This window comes from Ascaphus truei, chromosome 3 (genome assembly GCF_040206685.1).
Source record: "Ascaphus truei isolate aAscTru1 chromosome 3, aAscTru1.hap1, whole genome shotgun sequence".
In the NCBI taxonomy this organism is placed as follows: domain Eukaryota; kingdom Metazoa; phylum Chordata; class Amphibia; order Anura; family Ascaphidae; genus Ascaphus; species Ascaphus truei.
The window spans coordinates 210858423-210877438 of record NC_134485.1 but is presented as its reverse complement, the minus strand read 5'-3'; the positions used below and the strand labels follow the sequence as shown (position 1 = coordinate 210877438).

Sequence of the window (19016 nt, the reverse complement as noted above, 5' to 3'; positions counted from 1 at the left end):
TAGTTTAGATTGGGCTGCTGTTTACCAAGAATGTGCCATATATTCCCTTGTTCCCTGGAAAATAACGGCTGCTTTGATGATGCAGGTGCTTGGGTAACAAAGAGCTTGATGGCAGCCAGAACCCTAGATACACTTGGTTGCGATAGCATAACAAGATATTTTGTGTAGGATTCTTTAGTCCTGTTTATACAGTCTGCCACGGCACATGATAAAATACAATGGCTGCCATGGCTGGTGGCATGTGTTGTATGTGTAGCGTTATATTATGATCGTCAGTGGAGGGCACTACTGGGACAAGTACTGTCCTGAAGTCCATTTTGCATCCCAACGGTGTTAATAACTTGCCACTGTATCCTATAATGTCCAGTGTTCTGACATCCTGAACATGTCAGAACATGGGGGGTGCTCATTTGCATATCATTACCCAGAATCCCTAAGAGATAATGGTTAAAAGAAGGGTTTCAGACCTGTTTGAGATATGTGAATGTGCTCACACATGGTATTTTTATTTGCTGTATGGTGGAGGATTTTTGGCACTTTTTTTACGCACCATAACTTGTGAGTTGAAATCCTGATTACTGCAGCTTTGCGCACCGCTGGCATAAAACATGCAATTTGGTCAAAAGCACAGTATACACAACATAAAACATAAAACTGTTTAAGTTGAAGACACCAGTTAAAAATAAAAAATGACCACGTTTGTTAAACTATGAAACCTGCACTGCACAATTCTTAAAAAATAAATAAAAGGGAGTTTTTTTTCCCCCTTCACAACATTTCCCATCTCTACATACAGATGTAGCTATGGTTTTGCACCGCTTATAATGCAGAATATCACAGGTTTTACACACACCCAGAATTAATAGCTTTTCTAATAATATATTGTTATAATGAAAGTGTAAATCAGGCCTGTCCCCAGGGGGTAAGCAGGTAAGCTAGCGCCTAGGGGCGGCAGGTCTCGGGGCAGCAAGAGGGAGAGAGTAGCAGCACTGCTGCTTTCCTTTATTTAATTGTTTTTAATACATGTAGGATTGAAACACGGGGTCTGGGGGGATGAACCCTATTAATTTCAGCTCTGTTTACCCCCTGCTTCCTGAGATACTTAAAGCAGCAGTTCAAGCAATATCCTACAGTACATGTGTGTTTTTTTTTTTAATAAATCAGTTCTGTACTCTGAGGAAATACTTGTAGCATTTAAAAAAAAATTGCAATTGCTGGCTATTTGAGCAAGCGGGAAAGTATACAAATTTTATTTACAAAAGCGCCGAACGTGTGTGCCTGCGCATCACGTGAGCCGGAACTTGTGTGTGTGTGTGTATGTATGTGTATATATATATATATATATATATATATATATATATATATGTGGCACTGAGTGCTCATTTGCATGTCATTTCCCAGAATCCCTTGCTGCAGTGGAAGCGCTGTATGCTGGGTGACAATGGGGAAAGACAGGGTTGCAGACCTGTCTAAGACATGCAAATGAACATACAGTAATATTTACAGTTGCTTTATATATATATATATATATATATATATATATATATATGCAAGTAACCGCGCCAAGTGCCGCACGCTCAGCGCCAGCGGGGACTCAGCCTTAGTAGCCAAAGGGGCTACATTTTTATGGGATGTCCATGGACACTGAGGAATTAAAATATCAATATGTTATTACTATGTATTTGTATCACCTATTGTAGGTTTGCTAGTCTTATCTTGTAAGTAAATAGTAATAGTGACCATTATTTACAGTACATAATCACGATAGGCCTAGTGCCAGCCTGTGGTAGGTGATAACAATTGGCAATATTTTTTTTTAATGTTGGCCCGATATCAACAGGTATGGAGTTTAGTGCATAGCATGTAAATAAGTAATTTGGTGGTAATTACTCCTTTGCATGCTTATTTGAATAAGCCGTGTTAAAAATAACACTGGCATATCGTTGGGATAAAAAGCCTGCGATCACTGCTTTCTCGCTGCTGACACAGGTCTAGGGCAGGGGTGCGCAAACTTCCTGCGCTGCTCTCCCCCTGGGTCGCGCCCCCACCCTTACCTTTACTGCGGCGTCAAATGCCGCAGCAGGGTCATGCGATGTCACATAAACCCGCGGTGTCATTTGACGCCCGTCGCCATGGAGACGCGTGGGCCGAAACCTGGTAAGTGAGTACACAGAGGTCTCATGCTGAAGGACGCGTGGCCTCTGTAACCGCCGCGCCCCCCCACTTTGCGCACCCCTGCTCTAGGGAATAAGTTTGCGTTGTACAGGGAACTCAACCGTTTTTTTCACTTGCCATCCATTAGTGAATTTAGGCCAAATGGTAACCCAGTTTTAATGTAGTACAAAACTTGATCTAGTATTCACTAGTGCAGGAGTGCGCAAGCTGGGACCGGGTGGGGGGGGGGGAGCGGCAGTTACAGAGGCCCCGCGCTCTTCCCCGCAACATTTAAATTAAATGCTGGGGGAGCGCGCAAGGCCTCTGTATAGTCCCTTACCTGCTCTCCGGCCGGCTTCTGGCGACGCATCGCCATGGCAATGTGGCGTCAAATGACCCCGTGCCATCAGAAACGCCGGAAAAAAGGTAAGGGGTGGGGGGAGGGGAGCAGGCAGGGGGGTTCAGACGAAAAAGTTTGCGCACCTCTGCATTAGTGCATGATGATTTTTCAATGCGACTGAAACATTTGTAGTAATCGTCTGACCAGACGTTAAAAAAGTTATGGTGGGTAAAACAAACGGGACAGACCCTCCACCATACAGTGTACAGCAAATAAAAACATATCACTTGTGAGCACATTCACAGATCTGCAACCCTGCCTCTCCCCATTATCTCTTAGCATAACATGCTTCCTCTGCAGCCAGGGATTCTGGGAAATGACATACAAATGAGCACTCTGTGTCACTTCATTTCTGACCCATTTAGGTATGGAGTCCTATAAGCTTTTACCTGCCGTATTACACAGCGCTTCAGCACAGCCTGGGTTAAAGAAGTGCACAGCCAGCAAACCTGCTCACAGACCGCTGTTTCGACCCTTTGGGTAACAGTGTGAATGGTAGGAATGCCAAGAGTCGTAGGGACAGATCCACAAAAGGGTGCTAAGCGTTGGCTCGCCTTAGCTCCTATTCATATGAATGGGAGTAAAGGCGCGGCAAAGGTTAGTACCCTTTTGTGGATCTGGGCCTTATTGGGCAATTCTATATCTGCCGAAGGAGCCGTTTGGAATGTTTTCAGCCGAAAACCCCTATAGCCGTAACTTCTTCTGTGGGGGGTTTTCAGCCAATGGCGGTAAGATTGGCCGATTCAGAGTATTTTGAATTACCACTTTAGACCACATGTAACTAAAGCTCCCATATACACAAAGTATATTGAGCTTGTATTGTTTTTAGCCAGCCAGCATAAACGGCACTGTACAGAGATATCATATAAGACATGTTACAGGGAAGAATAACACAAATATACAGAAAAATAAACCATTCTGGGAAACAGAATCTCTGGGAATAAAACTATTCTTTAATAACTTTTGACCAGTATGTCACTATACCAGAACATACGTGTGGCAGAACGGTGTCACTCTTTTAGTGGTTACCTTGTACTTGTATTGACACAAGTATTTATTTTTTTATTTCTTCTAATTTTGTCAGATTTTCTACAAAATCCTGGCTATCACAAGTGTGTCACGTTTGTCAGAAAAGTATGATGTTTGGAGTCAAATGCAAACACTGCAGGTATGTGCTAAACATTTGTGTAATCATTCTTGCCTCCGTGAATTTGTGTTTTGATGGGTTTTTGTTTTGTTTTTAAAGCTTACTAATGTTTAGCAGCAAACTGCTCCCTGTAGTTGGCTCTGCTATCTGATGGTAGCAAATAAAGGAGGCGGTGCAGTGCAAAGGTCACCCATGTATTGCATGCACATACTGTACTACAGCTTTATCACATCTTTTAATGCTGACTTTACCTTCATCAGCCTAGCTTTAATCTTTATGCTTTGATGCTATATATGCCATTAAATAAACTTTGCATGGAACCTGTAATGCGTGCCCTAGATTTACAGAGGTGCTCAACTCCAGCACTCAAGCCCCCTTTCCCCCCCCCCCCACTCAAACAGGTCAGGTTTTCAGAATATCTCTGCTTCAGCACAGGTGGATCAATCAGTCCCCTGCTTCCGCACAGGTGGTTCAATCAGAGGCTCAGTCTTTGACTGAGCCTCTGATTGAGCCACCGGTGCTGAATCTAGGATATCCTGAAAACCTGACCTGTTGGGCTTGAGTACTGGCTAGTTGGGCTAGTACTTGAGTTTCAAGGCTAGAGACGTTTATCACCCTGTTGACAAACTGTGTTACAGCATGTGATCCTTATTACTGGTCTTTCTCTACCGCATTGTGTCCCTCGCCCATCAGTGATCAGACAGCATGATCAGTTATGGATAAGTGTCCAACCTTGAAATACTTAATTGCAAGCATGTGGACCTGAGTTTAAAAATATATATATATATACTGTGTATATATATATCATTCCTTCCTGATTTGTGAACCTTTTATTAAAGGCCCAGATCAGGGTTTTTGGTATTAACTGGTTTGTAGTTAAAAACTATGTTTGTAAATGTACTAGTTGCTCACAAAACCTGGTTTGACTTGTAGTCAAAAATTTATTTTTAAGTAGTGTGCCGGACCCCCGGGACGGACAGAACACGTTTGCTTCTCCTGTGTCTTATACTATTATCCCTGCAATTCATCTGTAGTCCCTACATTTTGTGTCTGCTTGTACTTTAAAGTGGTAAATGCTGTACATGGGTGGAGCCCTGTAAAAGTCAAATAACAATGGCAATCTCTATTATATATGGAATCCATATCACTCAGCAACTACAGCAGTTTATTCAACTATTGAAAACAGCAACCCCCTCACTAACACCAACACTGAAATATGTATTACCAGTATGATATTCTGATCTGTTTGTTGTGATTTCATTTTCACTTTCTCTCTTCTTCTTTTTCTCTCTGTCTCTCTGTCTCTCTGTCTCTCTCTTTCGTTAAATATTTTGCTGTCACATTTTTTTGTCACTGGCCTTAATGGTTACAAGGGCTCAACCTCAATTTACTTCATATGTGTTAAAGGCTGCAGCCATTATAAGGGCTTGTACATAGTAGGCGCGTGACCGAGGACGTGACATCACGGGCGCCTGCAGCACAGGCGATCCATGGCCTGTGGGTTCTAGAGGAGGAGACGCGACCAAGAGCAGCTCCAATTCTATGTTCCTGTGATGTCACGTGAGTGGTTCGCCATCATTGGCTGAGCCGTGCATGTGACCCGGCCGCCGTGAGACAAAATCTAAAGATTTTGTCTCATTAAGCATCGGCCGCTTCGTCACTCTCGTGCACGTTCGCGCACTATGGCCACGCGCTTTGCCTTCCTGCCTTTTGTGTTCGTCGCTCTTGCCATCGCACTTACGATAGTTGCGGGTTAGGCGCCCAATATGGAGATTTTTTTTTTTTTTACACAGTGAGGATTGTTGCTTGAAAATGGCATTGATCCTCTCCTGCAGAAAAAAACAGAGGTGTTTCTCGTTAATATGAACAGCATTTTGTGATGTCGGTAATTAATACAACAAACTGCCACTATTATAAGAAACTGGATTCTGATTCTTTGAAATAATTAATGGATTACCATAGAGAACACTGGGCAATGACATTTCCATTTAAATAAGAAGGGGCAAAGCTCATAGAAAAGTCTTTAACATCAACTGAATTAAGACTATTACAGATAAAAAAAATGAGAGAACTGAAAACATTGGTTGCTTGAACTATTAAAGCGAACGACACCTGTAACCCAAAGGTAGCTTAAAGCACATGCAATAAGACAGCATAATCGGTAATACATTTGGATTTGCTGTGTATAAATCCAAACAAATAAGCAAAATTGCCACGTTTTGATTGAACAGGAGGCAAACTGTCCTCAGTATTTGCTGTATATAATAGAGGTGTGATGCTGAATTATCGTATATTCTTAAAATGATAGCATGTCATAATAATTTCTGTGGAGGCTGTTATCACCTCTGCTTGCCGGTATGGTTACATATATAAGATGCATACAAGGTGGCTTGCAGTTAAATCATCAATATGTTCATGTCTAACTGCAGTGATAGCATTATTTTTTTCATTTTAACATGGTGTAAAGACTTTACCATACCACGTTGTTCAGTTTTCACACCTACAGTATCTCTGTCCTTCATCAACATCAAAGAATGTTGGAAAGCTGTTATTTTATCTTTTTCTTTCTGGACACTTTGTTTCAATTCAAGCAATGTTAAACCAACTGAGGTGTTTTTTTTTTTTTTTTAACAAATATATATTTTTGTAATCTTCAGGTTAAAATGTCACAACAAATGTACAAAAGAAGCACCTCCGTGTAGGATATCATTCCTACCAAGTAAGTTAATTAATTAAGTTAATTAGCCAACTGTTGTATTCTAACTTGGGCTGTGAAAAAAACAAAAAAGTGTCTTCTCCTTGCTTGCAGTAGCAAAAATAAGGCGGACAGAGTCTGTGCCTTCTGACATTAATAATCAGGTGGATCGACCGGCAGAACCCCACTTTGGAACCCTTCCGAAAGCTCTAACTAAGAAGGTATGATTCACACAGCACAACTGTGCTGATATGGCTGTAGTAAAATGAATGTTTTCTAACCAATCAGACATGTATCATCCTGTATAGCACTAGGCAAAGAAGGGAGGGTAGCCGTGTTCGTCCTTTCATCCATGTAGTAACAAAGGAGGGAGATGGAGTAGGTGGTACTGTATGATAGCTTTTATTGGATTTACAAGTAGTTGATATGTTACAAGCTTTCAAACCTCTCGTGGTGCTACATCGACTTCCCCCCCTTCCCCCGCCCCCCCCCCCCCCCCCCCGAGATTCGAAAGCTTTTAAAATATCAACTACTTGTTACTACTTCCTTTGTTACTACCTGTATAGCAGTGTTTCTCAAACGATGGTCATTGGACCACTGGTGTTCCCGGACGACTGGAGTGGAGGTGCCTGTCATCTTTTAAAATTGTTCTCCCATTATAAGTAAATTACATTTCCATCACTGTTAGCATATGAGTTTTGAAGGCTGTTTTTACGTTTGGTACAGTACATTTGAAATCGAGGTTTAGAGGACTTCTGTAGAACTGTTTGTACAAAGGTAGTACGGTATGTGACCTTCAAAATCATTAACAATGAAGTGGTCCACAATAAGGGATTGTTTGGGAAGCCCTGCTACATAGTATTTGGAGGACCAAGGGACTATATGATATTACCTGGCCAAATTTTCTGGGCAAACTGATTTCTTAAACTTTCTGTGCTATTTGCTGTGTATGATTGTGGGTTATCATTCATATGGGGTTATTAATTAAACTGTGATAATTCTAATGTGGGCACTAGCCATTAAGCTATAGTATCACAGTTTAATTAATAAACCCCATAGTCTTTATCACTGGTGTTTTTGTAGGAAAAAAGCTGCTGCAGAACAAAGCGGGTAAATTCATTACTCTCCAAACTACAGTAAATACACTGTACTTCAAAGTAAAATAAAGAAATGTGGTAGAAAAAAAACGTTTCTTTCTTCCCAGTTAGTAGACCAACCACTTGTCCTAATAATTTCACAAGCACCATATAGCGTTTCTTGTTGATACTCCGACCCTCCCCAAAAAATAGAAGTTGTCTGAGCTCCTCCGTTCTCCTGAGTTTTCAACCTCAAAAAATAGCCTTGGTCTTTGCACAAGGAAGTACAGTAATTTTTGTCTTTTGTTTGCAGGAGCATCCCCCAGCAATAAACCACCTTGATTCAAGCAGCAACCCGTCTTCTACTACATCCTCTACGCCTTCTTCCCCAGCTCCTTTCCCATCCTCCAACCCTTCCAGTGCGACTACTCCCCCGAATCCCTCTCCAATGGGCCAGAGGGACAGTCGCTTCAATTTCCCAGGTAATGGAGTAATGACAGTCATCATTCGAGTAGACTTTAAGGTGCCCCAAGGATTTACCGCAGTTTCCTTCTGGCTCTTAATGAATCTAATTTTTAGTGAAGGTACTGTAGCATTGGAATTGGACATCAAGATTCGGCGAGCGCTCATTAATCAGTTTTATCTATACGGGCAGATAGGAGTTAAATATTCTTTCAATATGTCAGGAGGTTGTAGTAGACCAATAATGTTCATTTACAGGTTGCTACACAGTTGCATTCCAGTGATTTGTTCCATCATTTATTCATATTTCGGCTCCATTTTCTATTGTGCTGCTTACAACACTTTAGCAATTGTTTCAGGACAGCTCATGTAGAGGAGGGGAAAAAATAAGCATACTTAAGGATGATTGGCCTCCTTTGGTTTTACTGGAATATGAAATTGCTTCACCCATAAGTGGTTAAGAAGCGGTTTATGATGTTTGTGTGGTATGGCATTTGTGACCTCATTGTCAGAACTATGTCCGTTGTAAGATGTTCTCTTGCTGTGGAGCAGAGATCCCTATTCATTTACATTCCAGGCTTGTAGGGCTGGCCTGCAAAGTCTCTTTCTTCAGGAGTGCATATCACTTATTGGATGCCACACACAGTTTACATGAGTTGTCTCCAAGGCTGTTGGTCTTTGCCAGCTAAACTATGGAACTAGAAACAAGAACAGTGAAGGAAATGTCATCGATCATCAATGAGACCACCCATAAGTGATGTTAAGTGATTATTATTTGCATAACTGAGCTATGTACTTTGTGGAAGATATGTCCCCTAGATGACTGCTTTGTCTGGATTGATCGGGTCAGACTTGCTAGTCCTAGTTTTATATTGCCTTCCCATTAGAATTTTCCTAAAGGTAACAGAGCTAAGCTTTGTAGAGAAAGAAAGCTACAGAACAAGACTGGATAAACTTTTCCGTGGTTATCAAATTAGGGGTGATTAGGTGGGCACTGTACCTGGATAGTGATTGCACATTCCTAATACCAAACATAAGTTTTTTTACTAATAAACTGATTGCATGGAGCCTTTTTGTATACTGTCGTTGCAAGCATCTTTATTCTAAAAAAAAATTTGTTGAACTTCTGCATCTGTATTCTTTTGTTCAAAGACACCACCCAAGGAGCTTGGTTCTTATGTAATGCACTCTTCTTCATCTTCTTTGCACGCTGCATGCTGCATGCCTTATAAATACCTTGTGAACTTTTAACTTCTAAATCCATAAGGAACATGGCTTTGGTCAAATATGGTGGTCACTCCCAGCATCTCCTAGCCCAGTAAAATGTCTTTATGTGCAGAGAACAAAACAAGTACTTCAAAAACCCTAAGTACTTCAGCACAGAACAGTCACGAGTTGATGCCAGTAATGTGACAGGCACAGCAAGAAACTGGTGCTGTTCTAAAAGAGGTTGTTCCCACCAGCCATGAACAATGTTTAACTTCTCTGTTTACGATTAAAACTTGCTTTGCAAACCAGAGAAACAAAATGATCAAAATGCGGTTGGATTTACATTTTTGTGTGGTTTTTGTTGTTGGTTTTTTTTTTCTATTTAACCCATTCTCTGACAGGAAGAGGGCTAATGATTAGATTCTACTGCGTATGCTTTTGTCCTCTGTTTATAGCCGCCATGTGCTTTGGGAACTGGAATGGGTCGCCATCAGAAGGGTTAGCATAGCGAGGCTTTATATACAGCATTACCTCTGTGTGAACTTTGTTAAGAGGATTAATAACCCTTTGTAATCATAGCCTAGGTCCAGTCTGAATCACAGATGGAGAGGTCATTTTTCCACAGGGCTCTTTATTTACGCTGTTTAGTCTGGAAAAAGACACTGAACCTTTTCTTCATCCTACAATGAATATAATCAAGTGTGGAACTTAGCTCTGTTTAACCCCTTGGTCATTAAAGAGATCTCTAATGCATTGCAATGTAGAGACCTTTTCCTTCAGTATCCCACAGGCACTCGGACTAACCCCTTCACTGTCTGTGGGGCTCAGCAATGCCATGCGTTGCTCAACCCTCTGGCAGTGAAGGCGCTACAACAAAATAGAGGTTGTCTTGAACATGGTCTGGAACACCGTGTAATAGACCTCAGTTCTCCAGCATTAAACGGGTTAAGCTAATTGGAACACACACATTTACTTAAACCAACATGCTAAGGAAAAAGTGCACTGTGGAGCCAGTCAGTCCAACAGCTGCTGGACTCTGTTATTTAGCAGCTGTGCCTTCCCTCTAACTGACACAGGCAGAACTGATCTGGGCCATGCCCCCTGCCTGCAAATTGTTGCATTACAGTATGTATGGGAAGTATGCCCAAAATCAGTCTTATGGAAAAAAATAAAGACCTAAAAATATGCGTCTCATTGCTGTGTTCCCTTTAGATCACTGCATTGCAAAAATTCTGTTGTGTTCTAGTAATATTATCATTTGTTAGTCTGTTGTAACCAAGCAGGATCCTCAATAGTATAGCAGCAGCCTTTAAGGCAGAAACATGTAACCAATAGTTTTGTGCTATGATTTGTCTGATTTAGCTTTATATGCACACAAGGCATTGGTTTGTAGAAATCAAAACAAAAGACAGACTTGTCACAGTCTTGCCATAAATGACAGGAAAGTGGTTAATTAGAAACCACAGCAGGAAAAAATGATGTCACTAGCATTTGCACTCAATGCACAGTTTTAATGAGCTTCTTAATTTACTTTATGGCAAAGTTAGTGGCCCAACCCAGTGGCATATTTATAGATAAGCAGATATTAAAGCCGCGCAAATATGTTTTATTTACATTGCTTTATAAACCAGTCCCTGTAAGAGCAGCCATTGCCTCATTCATACAAAGGCAAATGCACAATAGATTGTACCCTGTATACATTATATCACAGAAGGCTAAAGCATACAAAGTGTTAAGTAAAGGTATTTAATGTTCCCATATCTCCAATATACATTTCTAGGTGACTGCAAAAAATTTTTAGCGCCTCTGACAGCCAAATGATTCCGCCTAGGGAAGGGTCTTCTGACCTGAGCCCCTTCGTTTCTACTAAGTTTTTCCCTTCAATGTGAAGGTTATGTGTCTCAATATAGAGCAGGTACCTAACAGGCAGATGGTTTTCCGAGACATACAAGTGTCTACTGGCAGGTAGTAAACTGATGAACCGATGTCTGCATCCACCTGGGAGTTTCTCCCCACAGACCAAACAGGAGAACACCTTTATTGACACAAGCCGTGTTCAGTCGAACAGCATGTGGACTATATACAGAGTCACTGAATGCATTTGGGGCCGTTGCTGGCAGGTCTCCTGATGCTCTCTAACTGGTTGTTTTTCTCATTCTGCCTGGGTGGTTGCTGTCATCTTTTATTAAAAGCTGCCTACTACATTCAGCATAGACAACAGTTTATCTTCCCAGGTGAGTTCACTGCTTTAATCCTACTAACCGTCCTTTTTTTCTGCTAACTCCTCTGCTCTTTGAATTACTTATTTGATTCCCTAGGATCTCACATCTTCTATGATGGGGCCTTGCCCTCTCCTGGCAATAGGTTCAGTGCTGCTGTGTAAATAGAAAAGAGGTTCAGAAAGGGATTTTTCTAAAGCACAGGTTTTCTGAATGCTAACAAAAGGCAAAGCCAAATAAAGCATAGCACTTAAGTCTCTTGATCCTGTTCTAAAACAGTTTCTCAACTGCCAGGTGTTTCTCTGTTTTTCTAGAGACATTAGCACTTGCATTGTACATTTGCATAAACTCAGTGTTACAGATATAGTGCACCACTTGTGAAATGATCATTTTAAAACATTTCTTGTGGGAAATAAAAGGCACATTGCCCATTCAGGGGGCCACCTCACTAAAAATGAAGATGTAAAGCCATGCTGCTAAAACGGTGTGATAAACGTATAATTTCTCTAAACCAGGGAGAGAGAGAGAGATTGGTTTACAAAATGTTGAAGATTGGTAATTTTTTTTAAGCATTTATAATATCTGTACCATCTAATGTGATCACTTTGGCTTTATAGTGAGTTTGTGTGAAAAAGTGCACTTAGCTGCAATTAAATTGTCAGAACAGACAGTCCAAGGGCCTCGCCCAATGCCCTAATTGGGGCTGGATTTGGATCACAGCCTGAAAGTTCAAAAGCCATTCTCTGCACAGCTATGTCTCTGAGGGCTATGTATCAAGCTTGTCTAGGCTCATGAAAAATTCCCTGTGCTTTCTTACAACTGGCAGCTTTCACTTGCCAATAAGGAGAATGTCACTGGTACAAACAAAAAGTACCTTCCATTTCCGTCAATCAGTAAGAGAACTGTTGCTCATTATGGCAACAGACCACATATACATTGGTTTACCAACCTTTTGATATGGCCATTTTGATTTTCTCCTGAGCCGTGGACTCCTGATGGTAAGAAAGCAGAAGGAATGTCCCCATGGACCCTGCGGTGTAGGCAAGTAACAACTTAAGAAGAAGCAGGGAGGTTGCTGCTTGAAAAATAAGTTTGTCATTGAAACGAAATCGATTTGGTGCCAAATAACAAGAAAACAAATGATTGCATTGCAGTGGCATCCAGCTTTTGAACACAATTGAGTCATTAGCAGAAGATGATTCTTGCTGCAAGAGAGTCGTTGCTTATGTTATCTAGCCTATGAAATAGTCAAAGAAATAAGTCAGTGTAATTCTTCACCAAATGTCAAACTTGATTAACAATCCTGCACTCTCATGCTGCTGTCATGAACCATGGTTTACCTTGGTCTTTCTTCTGCCCACATCCAACATAGCAACCCAGAAATAGCTGTATGCAGCCTGTGTCTTTTTTTTTTTTTTTTTTAATTATTTAGAACGATTCTGGCATTTCACACTGGTTCATGGAATAAAACAAAAGCTGTACATTTTACTGGTATCAATTTCTTCTAATAATAATTAATCTATATGGCACTATGTAAAGCGAAAAACATTTTAGATGTTAATGGTTGATTATACCTGTCCTACTTTAGTGAAGAGGAGCTACAATTAATGGGTTTTCATGTAGCACTTAATAATTTACAAGTACAAATCATTCACTATATAACTTCAGTATGCATCTTGTTCCCTGGTTTTCTAACAGAGGCTAACATTATTTATGCTCCAGTTTCTATAAATTGGAGTTTTCGGTTTGCCAACATGCAGTACACTAGACTCACCATTGGATGCCAACCAGTGCATTGCATGAACTGTGAATTGGGTATTCAACAAAGGCTTGCTACGAGCAGATACTGTGATTAAGGACACATACTGTACTGTACATTGGTTTTTAATTTACTCACTTGCACATTTAGCCCCAATTTTTTGCAAGCTGTACTTAATTTCTTTCACCATATCCTGGATTCATTTTCTAACTGTTGTTAGCTGGAAGCACGCACAGAAAACGGATTTCACCTACTGGTGATTACTATTTCTGCTATAGCTGAAGATCATCATGATTCTAATGCATGTTATGCTCTAGGGTTGGTACGGATGCAGCGGCCGTTATTCGAACACATCTCGGCGACGATTTTGAGTTCTCTGCTGTTCCCCACGCAGCATGAATGCGGCCAATCGCCCCAGGCACCCGCGCTTATCGCGGATGTTTTGTTTGAATTTCATGGATTCTGTTTCTTTGTTTGCGATAAAATGGATGAATTGAATGTGTACTGTGCTGCTGTGTCAATTTCATGTCTTTAATAGCCAGAACACTAACATTCGTTTTTCTGCACTCGCCGCGCTCGCATCTTAGTGCGGGAAGGCTGGAATTCATCCCGCGGTTTCAAATCGGGATTCCGATGTACATGACGCGTGAAGTGTTCGAATAACGGCCGCTGCATCAGTATACCTATATTACAGGAGGGGAACAAGCCATAGCTATCCTACAGAGGTTGGCTCCAGTATCCTCCTTGTTTTGGGATATATATATCCCCATTATTGAGCCTATATATATGTTAGAACTCTCATACAAGACACTCACAGGTGTATTATTCTTTCCGTCTTCAAGCAACTATAAATATCTGCCTTATTCACGTGCTGTACAGTCCACAACTCTGATGCACTGATATCTGGAACTTTGTTCTCTTATCGCTTATGTGTCCTTATATTTGTTATTTTCTGCTGTTTCTTTTCAACGAAGGGTACGCTGCTATTTCCAGAGGGGTCAGCAGCACATTGCTATCTAATCTATTGCAGACCTCTCTGGCCCAAAGAGGTTTGCCTCAAGTTGCAGATTTTGCAGAACATTCTCAATAAATGTGACATGATAAAACTTTAGCGTTAAGTATAATTTTGGATGCTTGATTTCTATAATATCTATATATTTCTATAAATAAATATATATATATATATTCTTTTTTTTTGTTTTTCATTCATAGAAGTGTCTATCTCACCGCAAGTAACACATCCACCCGAGCCTTCTGACAATTCCAGGTAATAGTCCATTCATCCTTTAGTGGTTCAAATGCACATGTATGTCTTTTTAATAAATTATGATTTTTGCTGTTTAAGTAATACATTTTTAGCAAAGTATTCTAGGTTGTGCCTTCAATGTATCACTCTTTAAAAACTAAAATTATATGGCCTGCAAATAGAATTTTAATTTGTAATAATACATTCTTATGCATGTGGAGAAAACAATAACTCTATCACAACATAAAAATATTATTAACTTTCCTTCAACTTTAGTCTACTCATGGACATTTGTATTAGACCCATGGTCCTTAAACCTCTCCTCAGGGCCCTGAGCCAGACCAGGTTTCTGTGGCAACCACTTAACATTCTAATCTTACACAAATGTGGTATATTCAACTGTGTGCGAGGGCATTGGTTATCCTTAAAACCTGGTTTGGCCAGTGACCCCCGCGGATAGGTTTTAGAACCACTCCTTTAGAGAAAGTGCATGCAAGCACACTACTGCCAAGGGATTTGGCCATTTCCACCAGAATATTATTGGTCAACTGTGTAAATATTACGGATTAGATTGAAATCTATAAGCCATCCTAAAATTAACTTAGATCCAATATGTATAGGCTTATGATTCTGTATGTTAAAGAATTGCCACCATACTTTGACCACTATCTATAGCCTTCAGTGTTATTTGAACTTTCACTGCAGTACAATCCTGAAGTACATTGAAGAAGAATATTATTTTAATACTGTGCTAATGTTTTCATAGTTGTAGCCTTGCATTTGTGTGTGGGAGGGGTGAGAAAAATGTAGTTCTGTGTTGGTATTCTGATATGCATATCAAAATATAGATAAAACACTCTCCTGGCTTTTCATTGTATCTCTGTTCAGTCACGTAATAATCTTTCTCTTATTAGTGCCGAGGCAGAAATGGAGACTGGTGTGTCAGAGGAGCAGGATACAGAGGTAATAAATATGTCCATCCTTAAAGGACCAATCCCGCCTAGGACCAAAGTGAACAAACTCCAGTGACATGTTTACCCCCTTTGGGTGCCCCAAGATGTAGCCACAATGTCATGGTATATGACACTCCAGGGGCCTCATGACGTAGTGGCTACGTCATGCCCGTAGGGTGTTCGTTTTCCAGAGGAGATCAGGAGAGCAGGACGAGATCTGTATTGCAGGGAAGAGGAGGAGCATTTGGTTTCCGGGTGAAAGGTTGCCGCGGTCATGTGACCGTGCTTTGAGGGTGTGGCGTGGTACCCAAGGGTTTAAGGGGGCTCATCTTGGTAATTAATACTTTTTTTTTAACTTACCCAAATTTGACATACTGTATAAGTGTTTTTAATTTATTTTTTAAAGTTGGACTTAGGAGGGGTTTGATTTTTTCTAGATGCTTTTTGTGTGATGTCATTATGAGTCACCCTTCCCCACCTCCCTTTAACTTGTGTGATGTCACTGTGTGAGTCCCCCTTTCCACCTCCCTTTAACTTTTTATTATTATTATTATTATTATTGTTTCTCTGATGTGGACAGGGGGGGATACGGATAAAGAAAACTCTTGGGGCCTCATGCTATAAGCAGCGATAAGGCCCTTATCACCAAAAAAAACTACAGCGACTCAGTAAGCCCCAATAAGCTGGCAATAAGAGCAACAATCGCCGCGTTTTTTGCAGAGAAAAAAAACCCGGCGATAAGCCACTTATTGCCGCTTATCGCCAGCTTCTCAAACTCTCTCAATTCTAGTAGCCCCGATCAGCTTATCGAGGCTGATCGCCGCTCTAGAATGGAGATTTCCTCTCCAAATCGCCTCGTCACAAAAAGTTGGCAAGAAGGTGAGGAGAAGCTGCGAGACGACACTTAAGAAAATAAAATGCATTTTTCTTGCATCGTATTGATGCCGAGAGACTCCGGAGCTGATATCCATTAATATCAGCACCGGAGACCCCCGGCATGAATCCCATGCAATAAAAATGTGTTTATAGGCAACTTCATTACCTTAGCGGATAGCCGCTAAGGCAATGAAGGGGTTAACCACCAGTGCCATGCATATATTATCCAGATATGGATAATAGATTATTTGCCCATTATTAGACACAACATTAGCCAGGCAGCATAAATAAAATAACTAAAAACCGTTCTACTTACCCCTGCCAATGTGAAGGGCGTCCTCATCGGCGTACTGCAGGGCCATGTCCTCCGTTGCCACAAAGCATACATAATAAATACAATCTAATGGCCTCTAGCCCCTAATCACCTTAGCATTTAATAACCGCTATAGTAATTAAGGGGTTAACCCACCCCTGCCCCGCTAACCACCCACCCCGGACCCACTATACCCACCCTGTACACATTGAATGGCATAGTAGTACATCATACCCATATAATATGTGCTCTGGTTGATAGGTGCACATCCCCACAAGGAACACTCCGGTATGGTATAATAGTACTCGGTGGTGTCATCAGTGTAGGTGTAAAGAGAAATAGACAACCATAGTGTAATCCAGTAAAAATATCACAATTTTATAAGACCATTAAAAATTCAACACTTACATAGTTACATAATAGATGTGGTTGAAAAAAGACGTACGTCCATCAAGTTCAACCTATGCTAAATTTAGACAACAGATACTTTATCTATACTTATTGATCCAGAGGAAGGCAAACAAATGTTATTTCATCCAATGATATCTCATAAGGGGAAAAATTATTTCCTGACTCCAAGAATTGGCAATCGGATTAATCCCTGGATCAACATCCTTCCCATGTATACTTATTTGGTATATCCCTGTATACCTTTCCTCTCTAAAAAGATGTCCAACCTTTTTTTTAACAAATGTATTGTATCTGCCATCACAGTATCCATGGGTAATGAATTCCACATTTTAACGGCCCTTACTGTAAAGAACCCTTTCCTTTGTTGCTGGCGAAATCTCCTTTCCTCCAACCTAAAGGGATGCCCCCGAGTCCTTTGTACTGCCCGTGGGATGAATAGTTCTTTTGAAAGCTCCTTGTTCTGTCCCCGAATACATTTGTATAGAGTTATCATATCCCCTCTTAGATGCCTCTTTTCTAATGTAAATAAATCTAATTTAGCTAGCCTCTCCTCATAAGTTAGAATGTCCATCCCCTTTATTAATTTGGTGGCTCTTCTCTGCACTCTCTCTAGTTCCATAATGTATTTTCTTAGGATTGGTGCCCAAAATTGTACTCCATATTCAAGGTGTGGTCTTACTAATGCTTTGTAAAGGAGCATAATTATGTTTGCTTCCCTTCCATTGCCCATTTAATGCAAGATAAGATCGTGTTTGCCTTTGCAGCTACTGCATGACTTTGGACACTATTGCTAAGCCTGCTGTCTTCAAGCACTCCTAAATCCTTCTCCATCAAGGATTCCCCCAATTTATCCCCATTTAATGTGTAAATCGCCAGTTTATTCTTGCATCCCAAATGCAAAACCTTATGTTTATCTGTATTAAACCTCATCTGCCATTTACCTGCCCACGTTTCCAGTCTCTCCAAGTCCTTCTCGAGAGAAATTACATCCTGCTTTGATTCTACTACCTTACACAATTTAGTATCATCAGCAAAGATGGAGACTTTGCTATCGATGCCAACCTCAAAGTCATTAATACACAAGTTAAAAAGCAGGGCTCCCAGTACTGATCCCTGGGGTACTCCACTCACGACTTTAGCCAAACCTGAAAAAGTTCCATTTATGACAACCCTCTGTTGTCTGTCCTTCAACCAGTTTTCAATCCAGGTGCATATATTATTACTGAGTCCAATTTGCTTTATTTTGTACACCAACCTCTTGTGTGGAACCATATCAAAAGCCCTAACAAAATCTAAGTAGACCACATCAACTGCATTACCCTGGTCTAAATTCCTACTTACCTCCTCAAAGAAACAAATAATGTTTGACACTTACACAGTGTCATAAAGAATCAGACACATGAAATGTGATGTATCACCAAGCTCGGTTACTCCCGTCTACCTCCGTCTCAGACCACTCGATCATGGCGCGTCACTTCTGGGTTGGGGGGCGCACCGGGACCCGGATGGTTGAACCGATAGGAGGAGGGTCTTTGCTGCACAGCGCTTCAATGGGGGCGATCAGGAGTCCACTGGGACATCAGGCAAACAACTCTACGCATTTCACTGGGCGTGTAGCTTCATCAGGATTTGTTGAAGTTTTAATGGTCTTCTAAAATTGTGATATTTTTACTGGATTACGCTATGGTTGTCAATTTCTCTGTACCCCTACACTGATGACACCACCCGACTACTATTATACAATACCAGAGTGTTCCTAGTGGGGCTTTGCACCTATCAACCAGAATCAAGCAATTTGCCACTGATCTCTGAGATGCTTTTCTTTGATTGAAACCATGTGAGTCTTCATCTGAAAGAATTTCTCCAAAACATATTCTGTTTCCTAAAAACTTTATTTGCACTATGTTGTATTTTTATTTGTTTTGCACTATATATTGACACCTGCGCTCCCCTATTCTCCGAGAACGTATCTATTGAAGTGGAGTCTGCAGACCATCCACTAAAAGGGTTTTTTGAGCAGCATTCTTAAGTATTTTTTTATATATACTTTTCACTTGATTATACAATAGTAAATATTCATCACCCGTTTGTGCACT

At 40.8% G+C, this 19016-nt stretch overlaps 1 protein-coding gene across 2 annotated transcripts in view; it reads left to right on the top strand.

The window, feature by feature from the left end:
• The window catches only part of KSR1 (kinase suppressor of ras 1), a 176332-nt gene that overhangs the window by 133131 nt on the left and 24185 nt on the right, over positions 1-19016 (top strand). The window contains exons 7-13 of one of the 2 annotated variants that reach the window (XM_075590024.1): positions 3639-3722; positions 6359-6420; positions 6511-6617; positions 7786-7954; positions 11336-11377; positions 14334-14388; positions 15282-15330. In XM_075590024.1, coding sequence (XP_075446139.1) covers positions 3639-3722; positions 6359-6420; positions 6511-6617; positions 7786-7954; positions 11336-11377; positions 14334-14388; positions 15282-15330 — 568 coding nt within the window. The remainder of the gene's footprint in view (positions 1-3638; positions 3723-6358; positions 6421-6510; positions 6618-7785; positions 7955-11335; positions 11378-14333; positions 14389-15281; positions 15331-19016) is intronic. The other variant, XM_075590023.1, reaches the window with a different exon arrangement.